This window comes from Heteronotia binoei, chromosome 1 (genome assembly GCF_032191835.1).
Source record: "Heteronotia binoei isolate CCM8104 ecotype False Entrance Well chromosome 1, APGP_CSIRO_Hbin_v1, whole genome shotgun sequence".
Lineage (NCBI taxonomy): Eukaryota > Metazoa > Chordata > Lepidosauria > Squamata > Gekkonidae > Heteronotia > Heteronotia binoei.
This window is the reverse complement of record NC_083223.1, coordinates 151,003,143-151,023,927: the sequence shown is the minus strand read 5'-3', so window position 1 is coordinate 151,023,927 and position 20,785 is coordinate 151,003,143. Positions and strand designations below refer to the sequence as shown.

General features: G+C 41.9%; 1 protein-coding gene across 1 annotated transcript in view; it reads left to right on the top strand.

The window, feature by feature from the left end:
- Positions 1-20,785, top strand: part of THBS2 (thrombospondin 2) — a 95,197-nt gene that overhangs the window by 25,800 nt on the left and 48,612 nt on the right. Inside the window, exons 6-14 of the mRNA XM_060242482.1 lie at positions 7,246-7,386; positions 8,693-8,789; positions 11,062-11,232; positions 13,505-13,681; positions 15,002-15,175; positions 15,620-15,747; positions 15,861-16,013; positions 17,546-17,764; positions 19,883-19,990. Coding sequence (XP_060098465.1) covers positions 7,246-7,386; positions 8,693-8,789; positions 11,062-11,232; positions 13,505-13,681; positions 15,002-15,175; positions 15,620-15,747; positions 15,861-16,013; positions 17,546-17,764; positions 19,883-19,990 — 1,368 coding nt within the window. The remainder of the gene's footprint in view (positions 1-7,245; positions 7,387-8,692; positions 8,790-11,061; positions 11,233-13,504; positions 13,682-15,001; positions 15,176-15,619; positions 15,748-15,860; positions 16,014-17,545; positions 17,765-19,882; positions 19,991-20,785) is intronic.

The window sequence follows — 20,785 nt, the reverse complement described above, 5'->3', positions numbered from 1 at the left end:
TTTGAACTGCCATCATGTTATTGTGGCTTTTCCTAACTTTCCAGAAATCCCATAGTAATTTATTCTCATTAGCCAAGGCAAGTTGATATAACAAAAGAGAGCAGGAATAACCTTGCTGTGAGCGCAATACATTATCATAGGAGACAGCCAAATTTATAAACACACACCCTCTTGGCAAAAAAAGATGGGTAAGGGCAAAAAGATATTAATTACTCTCCCCCCCCCTGCCCAATGCTGAGATTTGAGTCTAGGCAGGAAATGACAGCACAGTCACAGGCTGGAAGGTTATGGTAAACTACAGCAGTTATTATAAAACTACAAAATGGAGAGTTATGGTAAACCTACAGTCAGGCACCTGTGGCACTGGTGCAACCTTTGTCTCCACTGCAAACATTTGTTGTAGGGCAAGAATAACTGTATCATAGCAATTGACAGAAGGATGGGAACACCTAGCTTATCAACAACAACAATCTGCCAATACTACGTTATTGGTGCAGATGGAATTGGGGATCAGCATAAAGGCTCTCAGTAGATAATCACCAGAATATCTGTATATTGTATGCAATAACTAGGGATAATTCAGATTTGAAAATATTTAGAAACACCAAGTAATGGTTCAGATGGTTAAGAATAATTGTGAATCCAAGTTTTATAGTTCTGGATACTTGAAATAATTCCTAATATTCAAAGTCCCATTGACTCCTATAAAAAGCAGGCTAGGCTGCTTGCAAGAAGAGGGAACTAAAACCTGTTCCTCAGAGGACATGGTCTGGCTTCTTGATAAATGAAACTGAAACTTCTCCTTCAGTGAGGGAAGTCATCTAAGCTGATAGCCCTACAGCTCCAGCAAATGCATCAGTGTAGACTCTATGCCTTAAAAAAGAAAGAAAGAAATTTAATTAGAAAGAAGTGAAACAAAGAAACAAATTATTTTACTGAAATGAAAGACTAAAAGACCTCAAGAAAGGCCTCTATGGTGGGATCAAATCCTCTCCTGCCCAGAGCTCTGGAGCCGGCAGCTGCTGCTACGAGCAGAGCAGGAAGATCCAAAGCTTGAGATCTCTCCCTTGGTGTACCACTGCTGCAAGCTGTGTGAGGGCCCCTGTAGTGGGCCACACAGAGCAGACTATGACTGGATTTGCCTGATGGCACCTGGAAGCTTCCAGGTGTACAGGCACTGCAGTCATCAGGTAGAGCAGGGCAATCTGAAGCTTTGGATCTCTCCTTTACTGCACTGCTTATGGAAGATGTATGAAGGCCCCTGCAGACTGTAGCAGGCCATGTGGAGTAGATCAGGGTTAGAGTTGCCAATCCCCAGTTGGGTAATACCAAAAAAACACTGTGTAATAGTACTCTTATAACTTCATATGGTACTTTATTTATATTTTTCAACCAGTTTTATACAAAGTATACTATCACCTTACAAATTGAACCAAATGTATACACTATCCTTGAAGCATATAATTTGTATACATACAAATAGCCATTCTACAGAGTCATTCAATATCAGCAGTAATTCATTAGTCTCTCAATACTTAAAGTGATAATCCATTTGTCTGATGCTGAGGCATGAGGCTGGCACTCCCATCTGCTACTATGCTGGAAATCCTGTATTGAAGCCTGCAGACAATAACAGATCAACCTTGACTTGTAGTTGGGCAGTAAGACTGCTGTTCAACAGGCTACATGATTCCTAGGTAGTTCGTGTTTCATGGACCACTTCCTCTGGCCACAAATTTACACCAGAATTAACAAATTAACAACACATTACTAAGAAAACTGAAAAATTGAAATCATAATAATATTACAGAAACATTTCATAGCTTACCCCGTGCTCAAGCGATCACTCTCATTGTGATACTACAACATTCCGTCGGCATGCTCAGTTCTCAATGCATTGCTCTCCCATTCACCACTTAAATATCTGACTCAGCTGAATCCAATTATACAGCTAATTAATACCCAGCATAACAACACTCAAAATACTAAAAAACATTAAATAAATACTAACGAAGCGTTCAGACCCCATGGAGCTAAAGTCTGAAATTTGTGGATGAAAAAGGCTTCTTTCTGTAACAAAATCTTTCAAGCATTCTCTACATTAAAGCGATGTCCCTTAAAGTCATACACTTCTGTACACTGAATATCCTCATATTTGTGCCCAAATTCTGTGGAGTGCTGTACAGTCGGTGCTTCCTGAATGCCCAGTTTAATTTGGAACCAGTGCTTCAAAAAATGTGCTCTTAAACTGTTCATACTTGACCTGATGTAGTATTTTAAACATGGATTTAATTGGAAATTTACACATTTTAGTACATGTGAAACTTCCAGAATAATATATGCCCTAAAATGTCAAGAGTTACTCAGTATCATGTCAGGGACTGAGAAGGGAGGGATTTCAGGAAAATCCTTGCCCTTGGTCACTGGCCCAGGTTTTAGCACAGGTAGTTTTCTGTGCAACATACATGACAGGGGGAAGGGGTTTCTCACAAAGAAACCAATTGCCTGACTACAGATAGGGGGTCACCTTCAGAACTTCTCCCATACCTGGAGGAAAACCATGACAGGCCAGTGGGTCACCTCAATCATCAAACACAGTCACAAGGTAGAGTTCACAGCTCTACTGCATGGCAGGTTCATTCTATCCCCAGCTCCCAGAAAAAAAACAAAGCATCATCTACTACTAGAAGCAGTACAGCCTCCTCTAACCATGGGCGCAATCAAGATGCTGCCTACCTCATACAGGTTTCAAGGGATCTACTTAGACCTCTTTGTGATATCTAAGAAGTCAGGGGATTGGAGATCAATTCTCAGTCAAAAGGGGCTGAACCTGTGAGTGAAAGAGTGGAAATTTTGTATGGAGTTGCATTGCTCTATTCTCCCAATTCTCCAAATCATCTTAGCAGGAGGACTTCATTTGCCCCAGAAGTAAACTTAGCCTATCTCTTAAACCAGCAGCTAGATCTCCCCTCCCTTTTTTCTTTGTCCACAACTCTTGCACATGAAGGAAAAGACCTGATATAAGCTCGATGTTTGCAAGAGTTGCAGGACAATACAGCTCAGGCTGACAGATAGCTTATTTGTGTTGCATAATATGGCCAGTGTTGGGAGAAAATCCAGTGTTGCCCTTTGACTAAAACTTTGCATCTGGAAAGCCCATGAAGTCATGGGTTTTTGGGCACCATGGGGCAATGCAGCCCATTCTACCGGGGCAGAGACCACTTTTCCACTAGAGCACCCACTGACAAGGTCTGTACAACATTCTACCGGGGCAGAGACCACTTTTCCACTAGAGCATCCACTGACAAGGTCTGTACAACAGATACCTTCTCCACCTTGTCAGGTATTATAGGATTGATCAGCAGGTCTCTATGGAGATGGCCTTTGGGGGAAAGAGTGTTGCAGCAAGTAGTAGGGGACGTGATAATTATAAAAGCCTTTTTTCTGAGTCTCTCTTACCCTATCAGCTAGTGAAGTACCAGATACTTAAAAACCACTTACATCATCTTATAAGGACTAAAAGGTTGGCTTTTATTAATAAACAATGTGGACAACTTCTCAGTTCTATTATCCTGAAGGATTCCAGGCAATTTTGGGCCATAATCACTGGTGTTACCCATTCTGAAACTCCTTTTATATTAGCTATTTCCCCTGATACATGGTTCCAGTATTTTTCTGATGTATTTCATGAGGATTTCTCTAATGGAATGCAACTGGGTTATTCCCCCCTGGATGGTCTCCCAGAGTGGCCTCCTGTTACCCCTGAAGAAATAGCAACTCTTATAGATCAACTAAAATTAGGCAAAGTTCCTGGCCCAGATGTGATAATTCCTGAGGTACTGAAAGCTGACACAGAGTGGTGGGCCCTTCCATTAGCTGCTCTTTTCACCCTGGTAAATAAGACCGGCCAGATGCCAGCAGCCTGGACTAATGGAATAATTGTTCCCATCTACAAAAAGGGCTGTCATCTCAATCCCTCTAATTTTAGACCAATTAGTCTTTTATCTGTTATTGGAAAACTATATGCAAATTTTTGGCAAATTAAGCTTTGTACCTGAATGCTATCTAGTAAAATTTTGGGACCAGAACAGGTGTGTTTCTGCCAGGGGAAGTCAGCTTTGGATCACTGTTTAGTCCTCACTCATTTGACCAGTAAGTACACGAGACGGAAAAGGTCTAAACTGTATATTGCCTTTTTGGACCTTAAAGGGGCTTTTGATTCAGTTTCAAGGGAACTTCTCTGGGTAAAGCTTGAGGGGATGTATTTAGATAACAGGTTATTGTTTCTTATCAAAAGACTCCACATCTCCACATCCTGTCAACTCCATGTTCTTCGTCTGGGAGACTCTCCCCCAAGATCCACACAAGGAAAGGAGTTAACAGGGGTGTATTTTAGCCCCCCATTTGTTTAATCTTTTTAAAAATGATCTTGCCCCCTTCTTATCTTTAGTTGATGGCCACAGCCCTAGACTTGGTTCTTCTCCCATTCCCTTGTTGTTATATGTGGATGATACAGTTCTCGTCTACCTCTTGTGTTAGATTAAAATGCTTACTGAACTGTTGTCGTGAATATTGTGTGACTAACAGACTGAAGCTAAACTATGAAAAATCAAAGGTATTGGTCTGTCCTTTTTCCCGAAAATCATATAAATGGACTATTAGGGATAACAAACTTGAACAGGTTAAACACTTCAAATAACTGGGCGTCTATTTTCAATCCAACACTACTTAGACCCACTATTGCAGAATGGCTATTAATGTAGCTAAAGTTAGTGCTGCAGTATTATCTCACTTTTATTTCTCTGACAGAGGTAATCATTATGTGCCAGCAGCACTTAAGGCCTTTAATGCTAAAACTCGAGCACAATTATTGTATGGGGTACCTTTCTGGATTGATGCAGTTGACATTTCAATTTAACATGTCCACTCTACCTTTTTGTGAAAGATCATGGAGGTACCTATGTGTGTTCCTTATGCCATTTTACGTTTGGAGTGTGGTCAGAATTTGTTGGCTACTAAGGCATGGGTTCACACTATTAAATTCTGGTTACGACTCCAACTCTGATCCACTTAGTTTTCTGTACCAGCTAATTTCTGAATCTGATCATTTTAGCTGGCTATTTTACATTGAAGCTAAAATAAGTTCCTTGAATCTATCTTTAGACTCCTTATCCTTGCTTTGTGAGTGCGAGACTTTTTTAGAAATAAAATCTAGTATACTGAGCTCAGAGCTACAAACTCTTTATGGTCTTGCAAACAGAACCTGTTCTCCCTTAAACTTAGGGATTGTTCCAAATGTAAATATTCCAGCTATGTACCTCTACCAACCTCTAGCTCCAAATTTGCGCAGAGCCTTTTCCTTGGCCAGATTCAATGTCCTTCCATCAGCCATTTTATTTGGCAGATTCCAAGGGACTCCCTATCCAAGTAGGTGGTGTCCCTATAAAATGGATTGTGTTGAGACTGTTGCCCATGTTCTTCTCCAATGTCCTTCCTATTTGGCGTCCCACTGGGATCTTTTATACCCCATATTGGCCCAAATTTTAGAGACCTTCGATGATTTTAAGGTGCTTTTCTTGCTTGATAATTCTGATCTGGAAATAGCAGAATTAGTAGCAAAGTTTTTTTTATAGAGCTATGGTTACTCATCCTGATAAGTAGTACTACGTATCAGGTTTTACTATGTTGCTACTTTGTTTTTATTTTGTAATCCTAATTTTATTCTGTATGGATTATGTATTCTTTTAATATGTAACCTGGCCAACCCTCTATTTTATATTCTTATATATGCTAATAAAGGCTGTCTTGTGTGTATGCTAGCTTTGGCATATAGCCATTTGGGGTGACTTTTTCCACAGAAGGAGAATGAAACATTGAACTTACCTAAAGGTTTCTTCTCTTCAGTGGGGCAAAGTCATCCACTCCCCCCCCCCAATACAATAATTAGCAAGTTTTTGGGGAAGATAAATAAAAGTAGAGGCAGATATGAAGTTAGGCTATTGGATGACTGAAGGGATGGTTTTGCTCTGCCCAGGAGAGTTTCAGAAAAAATTTCAGAGCCCTGCATGGAGTGAGATCTAACCAACAGTGATGATTTTGCCCCACTGAAGAGAAGAAACCTTCAGGTATGTCCTGTTGTGATTCCACAGACAGACAGGAATGAAGGGTAGTGTTCCCTGGTTGGTGTTGTACTTTTACCATGGTTTCAAGTCCAGATTACAGTAATTACCTGATGTTGGCATCACTACCAGACACTAATGTATGCTTCTGTGTGCACTTTCCACACCATTTCAGCTTTTTGGAGTTGGCATAGGTACTGGGAAAGGGGGCAGAGGAAAACTTTTTAAAAAGTGTTTTGCTTTGTGTATATGTGTGTGTGTGTGTAAGTGGAAAATGGCTATTCCTATTGACCTGAATGGATATTCAGAAATTCTGTATTTTTTAATTTCCAAATTCTGAATTTGAAGGATCCTGATTCTGAATTTGAATTTCAAATCTGAGTTTGATGCTAGTGCACATCCCTTGTAATGCCACTGTGCTGTCATATCCTCTCTCTCTCTCTCTGTATAAATATATATTGATCAGTATATAATGTATATCCATATTAATATGTTATTTTGGAATAACTGAATGGTCCTTGTTTGTTATTATTGGTTCTGGATTGATTGCCTGCTTCCTTCTGTTTCAAGGGTTAGGGTCACACTTATTAGGGTAAAATGGCTGGTTGCATACCACCGACTCAGGGCAGCAGCATGCTGACCCAGAAATGAGCTGATAGAAACTGGAGGGCCTGGAGCATCCAGACAGTCTGCAGAACAGGAACAGGCCATGGGCACCCTGGGGGAGCATCCAGAGCGTTCATGCACCCCATCTGCCACTCCCTGGGTGCTTTCTGGGCACTTCCCAGACATCCAAATGGCTGGGGAAGTGCCTCAGAGGCTCCCCAGTGATTAGGTACCACTTTGTAAGTGGTACCTTTTAAAGCCAGCTCCAGGTAAGGTGGGGACGGGTTGAGGGTGGGAGCAGGATGGCAGGCAGATGTGTGCATTTGGACATGCTTTTTTAGTCCACTCACCTGCCATCCCTGGGGTGGCTTAAACCACCCATCTGGCTTTGGTCATGAGTATCCTTTTTGAGTATTTTAATTTTATATAGTCAAAGGGAAGAGCTTCACACTTGTTGGCTTGCACATTGATTACAGGTTAGCTTGCCTCTACTGATATACATATTTTTTTCATTGTACAGTCTAAGGAGAATGAAATCATGTGGGAATTACTTGGCCCCAACAAAACACTCAAGAACCAATCAGCTTGCTGGCAAGATGGACGTGAATTTGCAAACAATGCACAGTGGGTTGTGGACAGCTGCACAAAGTGTACTTGCCAGGTGAGGCTTAACACATATGTGACCAGATTAAATTAATAAACTCACACATCCTGGTTTGGGTTAAGTGGTTTATTAACTTTGCATAAACATCCAGTGTGAAATAAGGAGCGCTAATGAGTTTTTTGAGAAAGCTTCCAAGTGTTGTGCTTTGAGACTGAGCCTAGTTACAGATATAGGTTGTAGTCCTGAACACATTTATTAGAAGTTGTCCTACTGTATACAATGGGATATTTCCAAATATACTTGCTTAGAATTTGGCTGACCATCTGGAAGCCTTGCCATTTAAAATGCTCATAGCAAGCTAAGCTATCACAAGAGGGATGAGAACTTACATATGCTAAGGCAGTGATCATAATTGCTTTTGTAAGCCTATCAGGACAATTTGATTCAACAGACCTATGGTTGTTTTTTTCTTGTACCACTGCAATTACCATGACATGCTAACTCTGGGATGATAAAGCGATACAGACAGCACACCTTTACTTTACTTTATTTGATTTATATCCCCCCTTCCCCTCTGAAGCAGGCTCAGGGTGGCTCACAGAATAAAACCACAACAGACAATTAAAATCCACAACAATGTTATAAAATTTAATGTTCAATAATTAAAACAATCAAAACAATGTGGTGCTAGCATCCTTGATGTTATATAATTACAGCGGCAACAGTATTTCTTAAATTTTCCCTACACTACAAGGCTCAGTGTCAGTTAAACGCCAACTGGAAGAAAGTGGTCTTACAGGCCTTGCGGAACTGGATGAGGTCCCGCAAGGCCCTCACTTCCTCCAGCAGCTGGTTCCACCAGTAGGGGGCTGCTATCGAGCTTTGTGTGTGAACATCTCTTCTGGGTAGAGTCTTCTGCTTGTGTTCTTTGCCTCCAACATTCAGAGCTCTTCCTTTTTGTCCTCAGCAGTGCTGCACATGTGATTTCCATCTTAGTGGCATAACCTTAATGTTGCACTAGTACAACTATAGGAGAGGAGAACTTGTTTGCTGTCTCCTGCTGAGCTGAAAGCCCCTCCAGTAGTGACTTGTTGGACTGTGATTCCTACTGGCACACAGATGTCTCCAATCAGAGTAGGTGTGGCCCGACTGGTCAGTGGTAATCTGGGAGCTGGCCATCTGGGCATTGACACCCAGAGTAGAGCTGGAGGTGGAAGTCCATTCCAGCTCTGAATGCAAACCTTATGTGGTTTGTGCAATGTGGAGATGGGGAGGGGGTAGATTAAAAGTCTTCTCAAAGGTGAGGTGTTCAGTTGGCTTAATTTTTAAACAATAGTTGTATTTTTGTTTCTTTTGAATGTAGGACTCTAAGACAATATGTCATAAAATCACATGTCCAGCAGTGCATTGTGTCAGCCCATTATTTATTGATGGCGAGTGTTGTCCTGTCTGCTCTTACCGTAAGTATCATATATAAGATGTATATTAAAAATTTGTATAGTGGAGAGTTGCTAACTTGTACATTCCTGTCCAATGCTTCAAGCAGTGCCTACAAGGGCAGGCACAGGCTGCTGCTGGCTCTCATCAGACTTCTTGTGCTGATTTCACTCACATGCCAGCTATCTTTATGGCTGTTGTTAATATATTAGCCCCCTTTAGTGATTTCGGAAAATATTATCCCATGTATTGTTCTCTTCAGTTGTTGAAAGATTCTTGAAGTATAGGACAAGGTTATGAGGTGTGGAGGAAAAAGGGGAAGTGGTAGAAGGAAAGCGGTCCTTGGGCCTTGTAAAAACGGAGTGCCTTGAGGGTGGGTTAACACTAACCTCAGGTCTGATTCAAACCTGTGATCTGGGGTGATAGTTTTCACACCAGAAGCTTCCACCTCAGTTTTTAGAAGGGGGGTTGTCTACAAGTGACCTGTGTAAAAATCACACTCAATGTGGAAAACATACTGGGCTGGAGCCCCAAAACCTGTTAATTTTTGCCCACTCCCCCAAATAAATGGCATTACCTTCTTCTAGCCAAGGAGCTGCTAATGAAAGTTTCTCTTTCATTACTAAAAGACTTGTTAAAGAGAGGTCTGCCATTAGCAGAAAAGATTTGAGGGGTCAGCAAAGCCAGCACTACCCAGTTGGTGAGGTAGGCAGCTGCCTAGAATGCCATCTAGTGGCAGGGGAAGCACCTGCAGGCCTACCTCGGAGACTCCATTTGCCAGTGGGTCACCACAAGATGGTGTTGGCAGAGCCAGAGACAGCAAATGAGTTACACATTGCACTACAAGAGTTAAGGTGGCCTCTGACTGATCGATCAGAGACAGAGGCTGGCTGCACCATCCAGCAGTAACAACTTGTTTAGGGTAGCAAAAGTTCAGGCTCTGGAAGCCCTGATTGGTTATCAGTGGAAAGGCAGCCCTGCCCCCCAGGGCACTAATTGGCCCAACTGAAGTGATAGGTGGCTCACCTGCACTCACTGATTGTCTCTGATTGCAAGACATTCTGTTATGCTGATTGGCTCCTGGCGGCAACACTCATGCCACGTTTCCCCACCCTCTGGCGGCAACACTCATGCCACGTTTCCCCACCCTCTGGCTGCTATTCTCAATGGGGGAAAATGCAGCTGGCATTTTGCAGCTAGAGGCAGGGGTCTATTTGGAAGTAAGTCCCTCTGTGTTCCATCGAGCTTCTTTGCGATGTAGCTCAATCCCTTTCCTGGTTTGGGTGTGTGCTGTTGCCAAGCAAAGGATTGCACCATAGCCCTGTTGTACATTGTGAGACCTACTTCTGAGCTGCGGCTGGCTCAGTGGCTGACCCCTTACAAACACCAGGGAGTAGGAGCCCGATGGGAGCACATGCTTCCCTTCCTGGCAGGCACACTGGCACCCTTGCTTTCCAGATGCCTAGGAACTATTGGTGGGTCTTTCTCCTTTCTGCTTGCCTTGTGCAAGATTTGGCTGCCAGGGGGGCAGTTCCTTTTCCTTCAAGCCTGCAGGCGGTGGGACAGGAAGTTGTGGGTGGGGGGCTGTCAGCAGAGGGGAAGGCTGGTGGGGTGGGGTGACCTCACCTAGGGTGCGGAAAAGCCTGGTGTCTGCCCTGTAAGCCAAACAAATATATCAGCAATCAAGTTTGAAAACTGTCTTTCTGCTAGAGTTGCTACATCTGTTTTAGATGCTGGCAGAGGGTGGGGGGATGTTCCAGGAGCCAGAAGTGTTGCCCTTGATGTGCTGATGTCACCTGAAGTGACATTGCATACTGTGCCTATGTCACCCAGAAGTAATGGAGGCACATCGTGGGTGATGATCTGGTGTTTTGGCAAAACTTGATGATAAAATTGCCGTCAGACCATAGAGTTTTGCCCCAAAACCAGAGCATTGCCCCTATAGTGTCCACATCACTTCTGGGTCTTCCAAAATCTTGTTCCTGAGGAATGGGGACATTCCATAATAGGATTTTGAGGGGCATATCAGGCTTTTGGTGGGAGGTGTGATACAGAGGCAGGAAAATTTTGTTCCCTAGCAGAAATCCTGGTGCCTGTGGAAATGCTTGCTGGGATCCAACATGGTAAGTTTTCCATGTTGGGAGCATATGTCAGATGGGACACTTTACAAACCTTTAGAGTACAGAGCTTAGGAGAGCTGCTATTGATCCACTCACAGTTTGGATCTGTGTTTTATCAGGCTTCCACTTACAAATACCTAACAAGGCAGATAATTTTTTTTCTTCCAATCTGTAGCTGATGACAGTGAAGAGGGATGGTCTCCATGGTCTGAGTGGACAGAATGCTCTGTCACTTGTGGTTCCGGAACCCAGCAGCGAGGAAGGTCATGTGATGTCACCAGCAACACTTGCCGAGGCCCCTCCATTCAAACCAGAATCTGTTCCCTTGGCAAATGTGACAATCGCAGTGGGTGCTATAATTTTCTTCATTTTCATCGTGGTGCATCTTTTGCTTCCTGTTTGAAACAAATCTGGGAATTCAGTTTTATATGTGAAATAATTGTATCCCAAATAGAGAACACTTGGGTAACTCATTACCTTCTAGGGCTGCCAATCTCCAGGTGGGTTCTGGAGATTTCCCAGAATTACAATTGATTTTCGGATTACAGAGGTCAGTTGCCAAACTTCCCATGGAGAAAATGGCAGGAACATTCTGGCATCATGTTCCTGCTGAGCTCCCTCCCCTCCCCTAACTCCACCCTCCCAGGCTACATCTCCAAATCTCTAGGAATTCTCTACAGTTGGCAACCCTATTAACCATATTAACTTCACCAGATGTCAAGATATTACCAGATGTCAAGATATTACCTGGAGAGCCAGTTTGGTGTAGTGGTTAAGTGTGCGGACTCTTATCTGGGAGAACCGGGTTTGATTCCCCACTCCTCCACTTGCACCTGCTAGCATGGCCTTGGGTCAGCCATAGCTCTGGCAGAGGTTGTCCTTGAAAGGGCAGCTGCTGTGAGAGCCCTCTCCAGCCCCACCCACCTCACAGGGTGTCTGTTGTGGGGGAGGAAGGTAAAGGAGATTGTGAGCTGCTCTGAGACTCTTTGGAGTGGAGGGCGGGATATAAATCCAATATCTTGAATTACTTTGGAGTTGTCCCATTTTTCTACAATGAAAATTGATGAATCACATAAAACTGGCAAGTGTCGTAGATAGTTCTCTGTGTGATCCCATGTTGGAGCTTTTGTTGGATCATAGAAAGGCCTATTTAACTGAATTCAGCACATGAGAGCAGCAAGCAGATTATTGCCTTCCCATAGGGTAACACTGCTAAAGGTATCTGTTTGTGCCAGCACCCAGAAAAGAGACCTAAGACACCAAATGTAGATTAAAATGTTGTATGAATGGCCAGTCTACATCAACAAAGCAATAACCCTAACTTCTAGTGTGGGTTGCTGCTAAAGTCAGCCTAGCATGGCTACTAGTGTTTTGGGCAAACACATTCATTGCTAGAGTTGCCAACTTCCAGGTGGCACCTGAATATCTCCTGCTATTACAGTTGATCTCCAGATGACCAATATCAGTTCTCCTGAAGAAAATGGCTGATTTGGAGGGTGGAATCTTTTATTATACCTGATGAATTCCCTCCCTTCCCCAAATCCTGCCCTCCGCAGACTCCTCCTCCAAAATCTTCAGGTATTTCCCAACCCAGCACCAGCAAGTCTATTCATTCCCTTTAGCTATTGTAGCCTCCATAGGAAAGACCAAATTATAATTAGCTAACCCCCCAACAATGTGGAACAGGGGGAGGAGGTTCTATTCCATATTAGTTTGAAAGAGTCTCAGAAATTCCTGCTTGACACCTAAAAGGTGAAGGGTCCCCAGGAAGGGAGGGTGGATGGGCCAGTTTCTGGTAAAAATCTTCAATGGGGAGGGGAAGCCGGCATCCCAATTCAGTGGCTGGACTGAAGTAGAAAAAAATGGTCCAGTCTGAGGCCAATAAAAGTTGTGTATTATTTTTAAAAATGGGATGGCACAAAAACTGCACTCCAGTACAATAAGCTGTGAACAGAGCTTATAACATTTTTATTCTACTTATTCTCCCCCCAAAAAACCCAAAAAGAAAGAAACCAAAACTCAGAGTAGCGTTCATGGGTTGCCCTTGTTCCATTTTACCCTTACAAGCACCCTGGAAGGCTGAGAGAGAATGACTGATGCAGTGTTAACATTAGTTTCATGGGTGAGTGGTTCCCCAAGTTTTAGTCTTAGAGCCAGTGTGGTATAGCGGTTAAAAGTGGTGAACTCTAATCTGGAGAAGTGGGTTTGATTCCGCACTCCTCCACATGAAGCCTTCTGGGTGACCTTGGACCAGTCACAGTTTTCTTGGAGCTCTCTCAGTCTCACTTACCTCACAAAGTGCTTGCTGGGGGGAGAGGAAGGGAAGGTGATTGTAAGCTGCTTCGAGACTTCCAAAGGTCGATAAAAGTGGGGCATAAAAACCTACTTCTCTTCTTCCTTTGACTCTCCAAGCCAGAGTGTGCTGACCGCTAACTGTGGCTGCTACAGGCAAAAATATTTGTAATAACAGCCCTTAGTCAGTGGTTATAGAATAGGATTTTACATTGCAAATGAATGCAGTTCTTTTAGTTCCTAGTAGATCTCTGAAGCCTTCTGTTGGAACTTTTGAGAATGTAGAGAGCCTTGCTTGAACTGTGATTATTTACCCCCCTGTCCAGTACGTCAGAATGGTGGCTGGAGCCATTGGTCCCCTTGGTCTTCCTGTTCTGTGAGCTGTGGAATGGGCAATATAACTCGCATACGACTCTGCAACTCACCGATCCCACAGATGGGTGGGAAAAACTGTAAAGGCAGTGGCCGGGAAACAAAAGACTGTGAAGGAGTCCCTTGTCCAAGTAAGTTGTTGGCCTGAATGTCTAGGTTACATGTGCTTCGTCTTCTGACAGGGCAACACCTTGGATGTTAGCATTCATTAGATTAACCAAATTTATCCTCACCCTATTCTTTCTGAGCCAACAGCTAGAGGCTCCTGGGGCCAATGTAGCCCAATTAGAAGTGCCATCAAGCCCCTCAGCTGCCATGTAGAAATTTTTAAAAAGTGTAGACCAAATGGAATTTATGATAACAAAAGTTGCCAGCAGTGAAAGTACAGCTTGAACCACCTGCAGGGGCTTTATCACTCATATTTGGAAGAGGGCCCTTTCAGAATATTTGTTCTTCATAAGGCTATAAACAGGCTACAGAAATATGCTACAGACACATTTGGAACCCCAGGCTGGGTTTGCCGGGTTGTATTCCTCCTTCCACAGAAGTCTTTGTTTCAGAGATTACTCTGGTGGCAATATGCGCAAGAAATAAATTTTATGTGGAGAGCAGAATGCTCTTCTTTGTTGTGTACCATCCATCATGCTTATTTCACTGAATCATTAAAGAGGGAACCTAACAGTTAAAATCTTTCCAAAAGATTTGGAGTTGAGGGAAGTAAGGAAGGAAATATTTTCCATGAAAATACAGCATTCAGATTTTTTGTTGGTACTCTGTTTTTCTAATGCAAGGGTATGGGGATTGTGGTGGGTTTTTTAAAAAATTCAACATAACTTTAGCCTTTGAACATATTCCTAATTTTGTCTAGCATGATCAACTTTAAGCTAATTTAACAGAGAATGTGATATCTACTTTGAATTTTCCTTCTGGAAAGGCAGTCCAGGTTTCAGTACTTTGAATAATGATAGACTACCAATATTTATTCTCATGTAAGCTTTTGTGAGATGCAGGAAGCTCTGACTCATAAAGGCTTGTGTGAAAACAGATTCCTGTTTTATTCCACTGCTGTAGGCTGTCAGAGCTATCCATCTGGATTATTATCTTGGATGATGTTGTCTTCTAGTTCTAGAGAATGACAAAGGTCACAATCCACAATTCAGTTATTCTAAATTAGCCTCTGAATATTATTACTCTGAATATGTGGGCTGTGAATACTGGCCCAAATATGTATAGCAATAGCTTCCCAATGGGACACATTCTGTTGACTTATACAAAGATTTCTGGTTCTCAGTGTCAAGAAAAAAAGATTTGTCCTCATACTGATGCAGTGAACATTTGCAATTACATCTTGAGATCAGCTAATTAAACCAGTGCATGTGGTTACTGTACTGGTGCTTAATTGTTATCTGTGCTGTATTACCTAATTTCCTGTGTTGTCTGCCTTATTCCAGTCAATGGTCGTTGGGGCCCTTGGTCTCCATGGTCGACTTGCACTGTTACATGTGAAGGGGGGATTCGAGAAAGGTCTCGCCTCTGTAACAGTCCAAAACCTCAGTATGGTGGAAAGTCATGTGTGGGAGATGTCATACAGTATGATATGTGCAATAAACAGGATTGCCCAATAGGTGAGTATGGGAAGGTACTAGATAATTTGCTAATCTTTTCACACCTGTTACTTTATAGAAATATGTCCACTTGTTCAAACCTGGAATCTCCAGTTAAAAGGATCTTGGCCATTTCCTTTGCCTAAAACCATAGAGGGTTGCTACCAGTAGGAGTAGCACTGGGTTAGATGGAGCAGTAATATAGTTCAGTAGAAGAGAGTTTCATATGCCATTGTTGCTATACCTTCATAACAAGTATATGCATAATAATTGTCAATACAGCCAACTGTTTATAATAGCCTATAAACAGAAAAGGGGAAAAAAAGGCTTTGTTAAGTAGTACAGCCAGTTGTTGTTTTATCACTTTTTACGGAATGAGTTTTTCCCTCTTTATACCTCCCTTTGAACAAGATTAGTTTGAACAAGTGTGGACATCACTGATACTAGTTTGGATGCTTTTGGCAGATGGATGTTTGTCAAATCCTTGCTTTCCTGGAGCAGAATGCAACAGTTACCCTGATGGTTCTTGGTCCTGTGGCCCTTGTCCTGCTGGTTACCTTGGAAATGGAACATTTTGTGAGGACCTGGATGAGGTACATGAATTTTGAGTTTGTGTGGAAAGACATCTTTGATCCCTCCCATTGTCATTGTTGGAGGTTTCCCATTGAGATAACTCAGTAAATATTTCTACTTGTTTTCTTGGCAGTGTGTGGTAGTGCCAGACATTTGCTTTAAATTAAACCAGAACCACCGTTGTATAAACACAAACCCAGGATTCCATTGCTTGCCATGCCCTCCACGCTACAAAGGAACTCAGCCTTATGGGGTGGGCCTTGAGGCTGCCAAGAAAGAAAAGCAAGTAAGTGTTGTTGAAAGCAGACCCATTGCAAAATGGAAAATATGATGCATCTGGTATAAAGAGTAGGGAGAGAATGCCCTGTCAGTCCCAAAATCTGATGGAAATGAAATGATATTTCATTTTTTGTCTTTTTGCAGTTTTATTAGTATACATGATCATAGAACATGTACAAAAAGATATGTTTCAGTTTTGCTTGACAAACAATGCAGTTCTAAGCACAGTCACAGTCTTCTAAGCTCATTAATGTCAATGAGCTTAGAATGGTAGTAACTGTTTAGGTTTGCCCTAGAGTTGCCAACTCTGGCTTGGGAAATTCCTGACAATTGAGGGTGGAGTCTTGGAAAGGCAAAGTTTGGATGCCCAGCCGGGGCGTGATTCCATAAGATCCCTCTGAAGGTACCATTTTCTCCAGGGGAACTGATCTCTATAGTCTGCAAATCCATTGTAAATCTGGGAGAACTCCAGGATCCACCTAGAGGATGGTAACCATTGATTGACCTGAAAGTCTTCTGTGTTGCTTGGAAGATTATTCCTCTTCTTTTGCCAAAGTTCCAATAAAACTGCAAAGTTATAGGGCAAATCTCAACAGAGAGCAGCCCATCACCCATACTGAATGATTTGCTGTCTGTTTGGCAACTCCCCTGTTTTCTTGCTGTGGTAGGCAACAAGGACAGGCTGTTTCTCAGTCTTCTGGTAAGGTATAGTTGACTGTTGAGATACATTTGGCTTGAGGAGGTCAAAAGGCATACATGCAACTTTTGGAAATTCAATTTTTGTTCTGACAGTTATTTACTTAAATTGTGTCTCCACTCACTTGCTCTAAGTGTTTAAGCATCTTCTGAATGACATTTTATCACATATACTTCTCTCCAACCAGATTTGCAAAATGAATTTTCATTTCTGAAAGGCAGTTGTAAAGAAGCTTGTAAGATCAAGCCTAGGAACACTTGCTTGATCACATTTCATAAGTCTCAAAGGAAATGTTGCTGCTGTTTCAGGTATATTTATTCCCAGCCTCCTGCTAGGGGTGGGTTTCCCCCTGATTTTGGAGCCTCCAACCAGCCACCACAGAACTGGCTGGTGGGGGGAGCCCTGTCCATGAAGAGCAACGGTGAGCTCTGACGTGCCTGGTGCAATTATATCAACCAGAAGTAATATTATTATGCTGGGCATGTTGCAGGGGGACACTCTAGAATTTGGGGGGGAAACTCTATGATAATCATAAAGTTTTTTCCCAGGTGCTAGAGCATCTCCCCTGCGATGTGCCTGGCACGATAATGTCACTTCCAGGTGACATCATCACTTTGCACACACAAGGAAGATCCCTCACTGTCTTACCTGGCAACCCTAGGTGTATTTGATGAAAGGCAGAAGAAGAGTTTTGCTGCTATTAGAGCAGCCTCTTCTACACTTTATATGGGCTCCTGCCCTGCAGTTTACTTAGCATAATCCAGTTTTAGGCCTGTTTTTTAAAAAAATAACTTTAGTTCTAACTGAAGCATAGTGTGAATCTTTGTGAACTACTTTTTCAGGTTTGTGAACCTGCAAACCCTTGCAAAGATAAGACACACAACTGCCACAGATCTGCAGAATGTATCTACTTGGGACATTTCAGTGATCCCATGTACAAATGTGAATGTCTGACAGGCTATGCTGGTGATGGATTCATCTGTGGAGAAGATTCTGACCTTGATGGATGGCCCAATAATAACCTGGTCTGTGCTGCCAATGCTACTTATCACTGCATAAAAGTGAGTAAGAAGAGATCATGGGAAAATCATTATGGCTCAATGGATGGTAACTAAAGGAGTCAGTAGCTGACTGCCAATTTGGATGAGCCATTCATTAATTTCTATTGATAGAAAGAATGATGAACAAAATATTTTACTGGCTCAGTTTGTATCTTATTGTCTGCAGACAAACACCTAAAACACTGCTAAGACTATATCTTTGGCCTATATTATTATTAAAGTCCTCTTGAGGACCATCAAGCAGAACTGAATGTATAATTGCAAGATAATTCCTGGTACCGTATTTGGTAGGAATTATTGGTTTATGCAGTGAATCTCTTGTCTTGTTTTGCTCCTACAAACTCTGGAATTATGAAAATACAACAGACTAACGTGGCTGCCTATGCTTATCCTGGCCTACTGAATAATTTAATATATGCTCCTCCCTGTTGTGTCCTGGGCTCAAATGGGAGAACTGTTACTTTTGGAGGGAAGCTGAACAAGCCAGAGCTTGAACACCACACCAGGGTTTCAGAGAAGTCCTAAGCGTGCCCAATCAGGGGAAGAATTGAAACATACGCAGCCTATCAACATCCAGGCTCATACTGTCCCCTGATAGGCCCTTAGGGCCCTGTAAATAGCCAATCCGTTTAAATAGTTAAGGACCAATCAGAAGGGGGCAAGAACTGTATAAAAGAGAGCGGGAAGTTTGAACAGAGTTCAGTGTGTGTGTGTGTGTTCCTGAAGTAAAGCTTGCTTAAATCACTCTCCGCCTCTGGTCTCTTACTGCGCTGACCCCAGTACTTAACACTCCCAAGTATTTCCAGGTAAAAGTAAACTACAGATTTTCTTTTCCAAATATATGGGATATCCCATCAGCCGTTTGAGACAGATATTATTTCAGAATCCATATCAAAAATGTTGCAAGCGAGTTTTTACATGCAGAGCAAAATTTATTTCCATTGAGGTCACATGCATAAAATTCATAGTTTGCTCTTATTAATCATTGCAACTTTGCATGAAGGAGGCAAGTTGTCTTCTAAACAATAAGGGAGAATAATATTTCATGCTGGAAACTGACTACCCAAACCTATGTACCGGTACATTGACTTGAAAGTTATTTCTACTGTAATTCAGCTGAGGTTATTCCTTAATAAGTATGCATAGGAGCACAGATTGAGAAGGCAGGAATAATGTAGAAGGCATTTTGGAAGATTAATGAACTGTGCTTAATAATCACAAAGTAATTCTAAAATTCAGTTTATTGCAGATTATATCTGTTCCACTGAGTAGATACTCTATTCTAGAAAGTTTCATAATATCCACAGCATAAGCAATGCTCGCTATTCCAAAGATGGCTCCCTTCTCATACTGAGGCTCAGAGCTCTCTGCAAATGTAACCTATTTATTTTTCACAAAAAAGATATTTCTCATTTCAAAATGCTTTATTCCTAATTGTTCATTTTATAGAAGGTTTCTGTGCCATAAATTAAAGAGACATGTTTGTAAATTGAAAATAGGGTGTGACTCAATAAGACAATAGGAAGGAACTAGGAATAAATATCTCTGCTCATGAACAGGGCTACTACTGAGGAGTATAAAATTCAAACCCCAAAGTGCTTCAGCATTGGCTGATGTCTTCTTGCTAGTTTGTTAATGTGGCCAACTCAGCACTTACAGTTCATATTTCTTCCTCCCACCCCACAGTTCCTGTCATCAGGACATACTTCATTTGACTCAAGAAGCAATATGGAAGGTCTGCTTTTATGAAGAACCTAACATGTTGAATCCATTTAGAAGAGACTCTTCCCAAAACCCCAGCCCATTATTTTTGTAATACATATGTGGATATAATAGAGGTTAAATGCCTTTTTAAATGACCTAACAAAATTGTCAGGTGGTAGCCATCATTACATATCATGCCAGTGTTAACAATACCATTTAGTATAACCAAAGATTGCCTTCCATTACAAACTAAAATTGGATGAAAAGTGATTACACATGCAATTGAACATTCAGTTTCTAGACATGGCTTCAGAGTCTGATTTTATTCTTTTAGATTCTCTTGTGGGGCACAACGTGTGTTTAAGTAATGTTTGAAACTCTTATAAATAGAATGATGTTGTTTTTTGTGTACAGGATAACTGTCCTCTTTTGCCTAATTCTGGGCAAGAAGACTTTGATAAAGATGGAAAAGGTGATGCCTGTGATGAGGATGATGACAACGATGGTGTAGAGGATGATAAGGTAAACTCTCTTCCTTCAGTAAGCCCTCTTTAGGGGGAAAACACTTATGGACAGCATCTTGAAGTTGCCCAGTATTTATGCATATTCTGATGTCTTTAATGATCAAACTATATGTGGCTATGGGCTTCTAGTGGATCCACGTATAATGCAGTGGCAAAAAGCTGTCACAGAGTCCAATATTAGCACTGGAGAAAAGTTACAAAAAGAAAAGGGGGAAAGCCTGGTTTGCTGTGCATACTTTTCCCCATTGAAAAGGTCCCTTTCCTCATGTGCTGTAATTCCAGATGAGAAGAAAAGGCAGCCACAATTTGTCTCTGTTTATCTGTCAAAGTTTAAAGCATCTGCAGATAGGGCATTCCCCCCCCCCCCAACCCGGGAAATGGTAGAATGAGGAAAAATTAAACTGAGTGTTACAGACCTGATCCACATTAAATCCTCTGTATCTGTTTTTTAAGAGGAAAGAAGATATGGTGTATAGGAAAAACATTCTTTGATCTGGACAGCTCAGGTTATTACACTTATTTTACAGGGGGCAATGAATGTTATATTCTTGACATTTGGCTTCAGTACAGTTTCTCAAAAACCCTGTTCACAAATTACAGTAAACACATGTACAATTTGTTTACAGTGTGTGCTTGATTTTTAAAGTACATGTGTTGAGTTGCATTCAATGTGTGTACAGCTGAATGTGTGATACAAACCCCACCTTTATTCAGGTATGGGCCCTGATTTCAATTGCATTGGCTCTTTCTTACAATAAATGTACACAAATGCATGCAGGATGTACAGGCATGA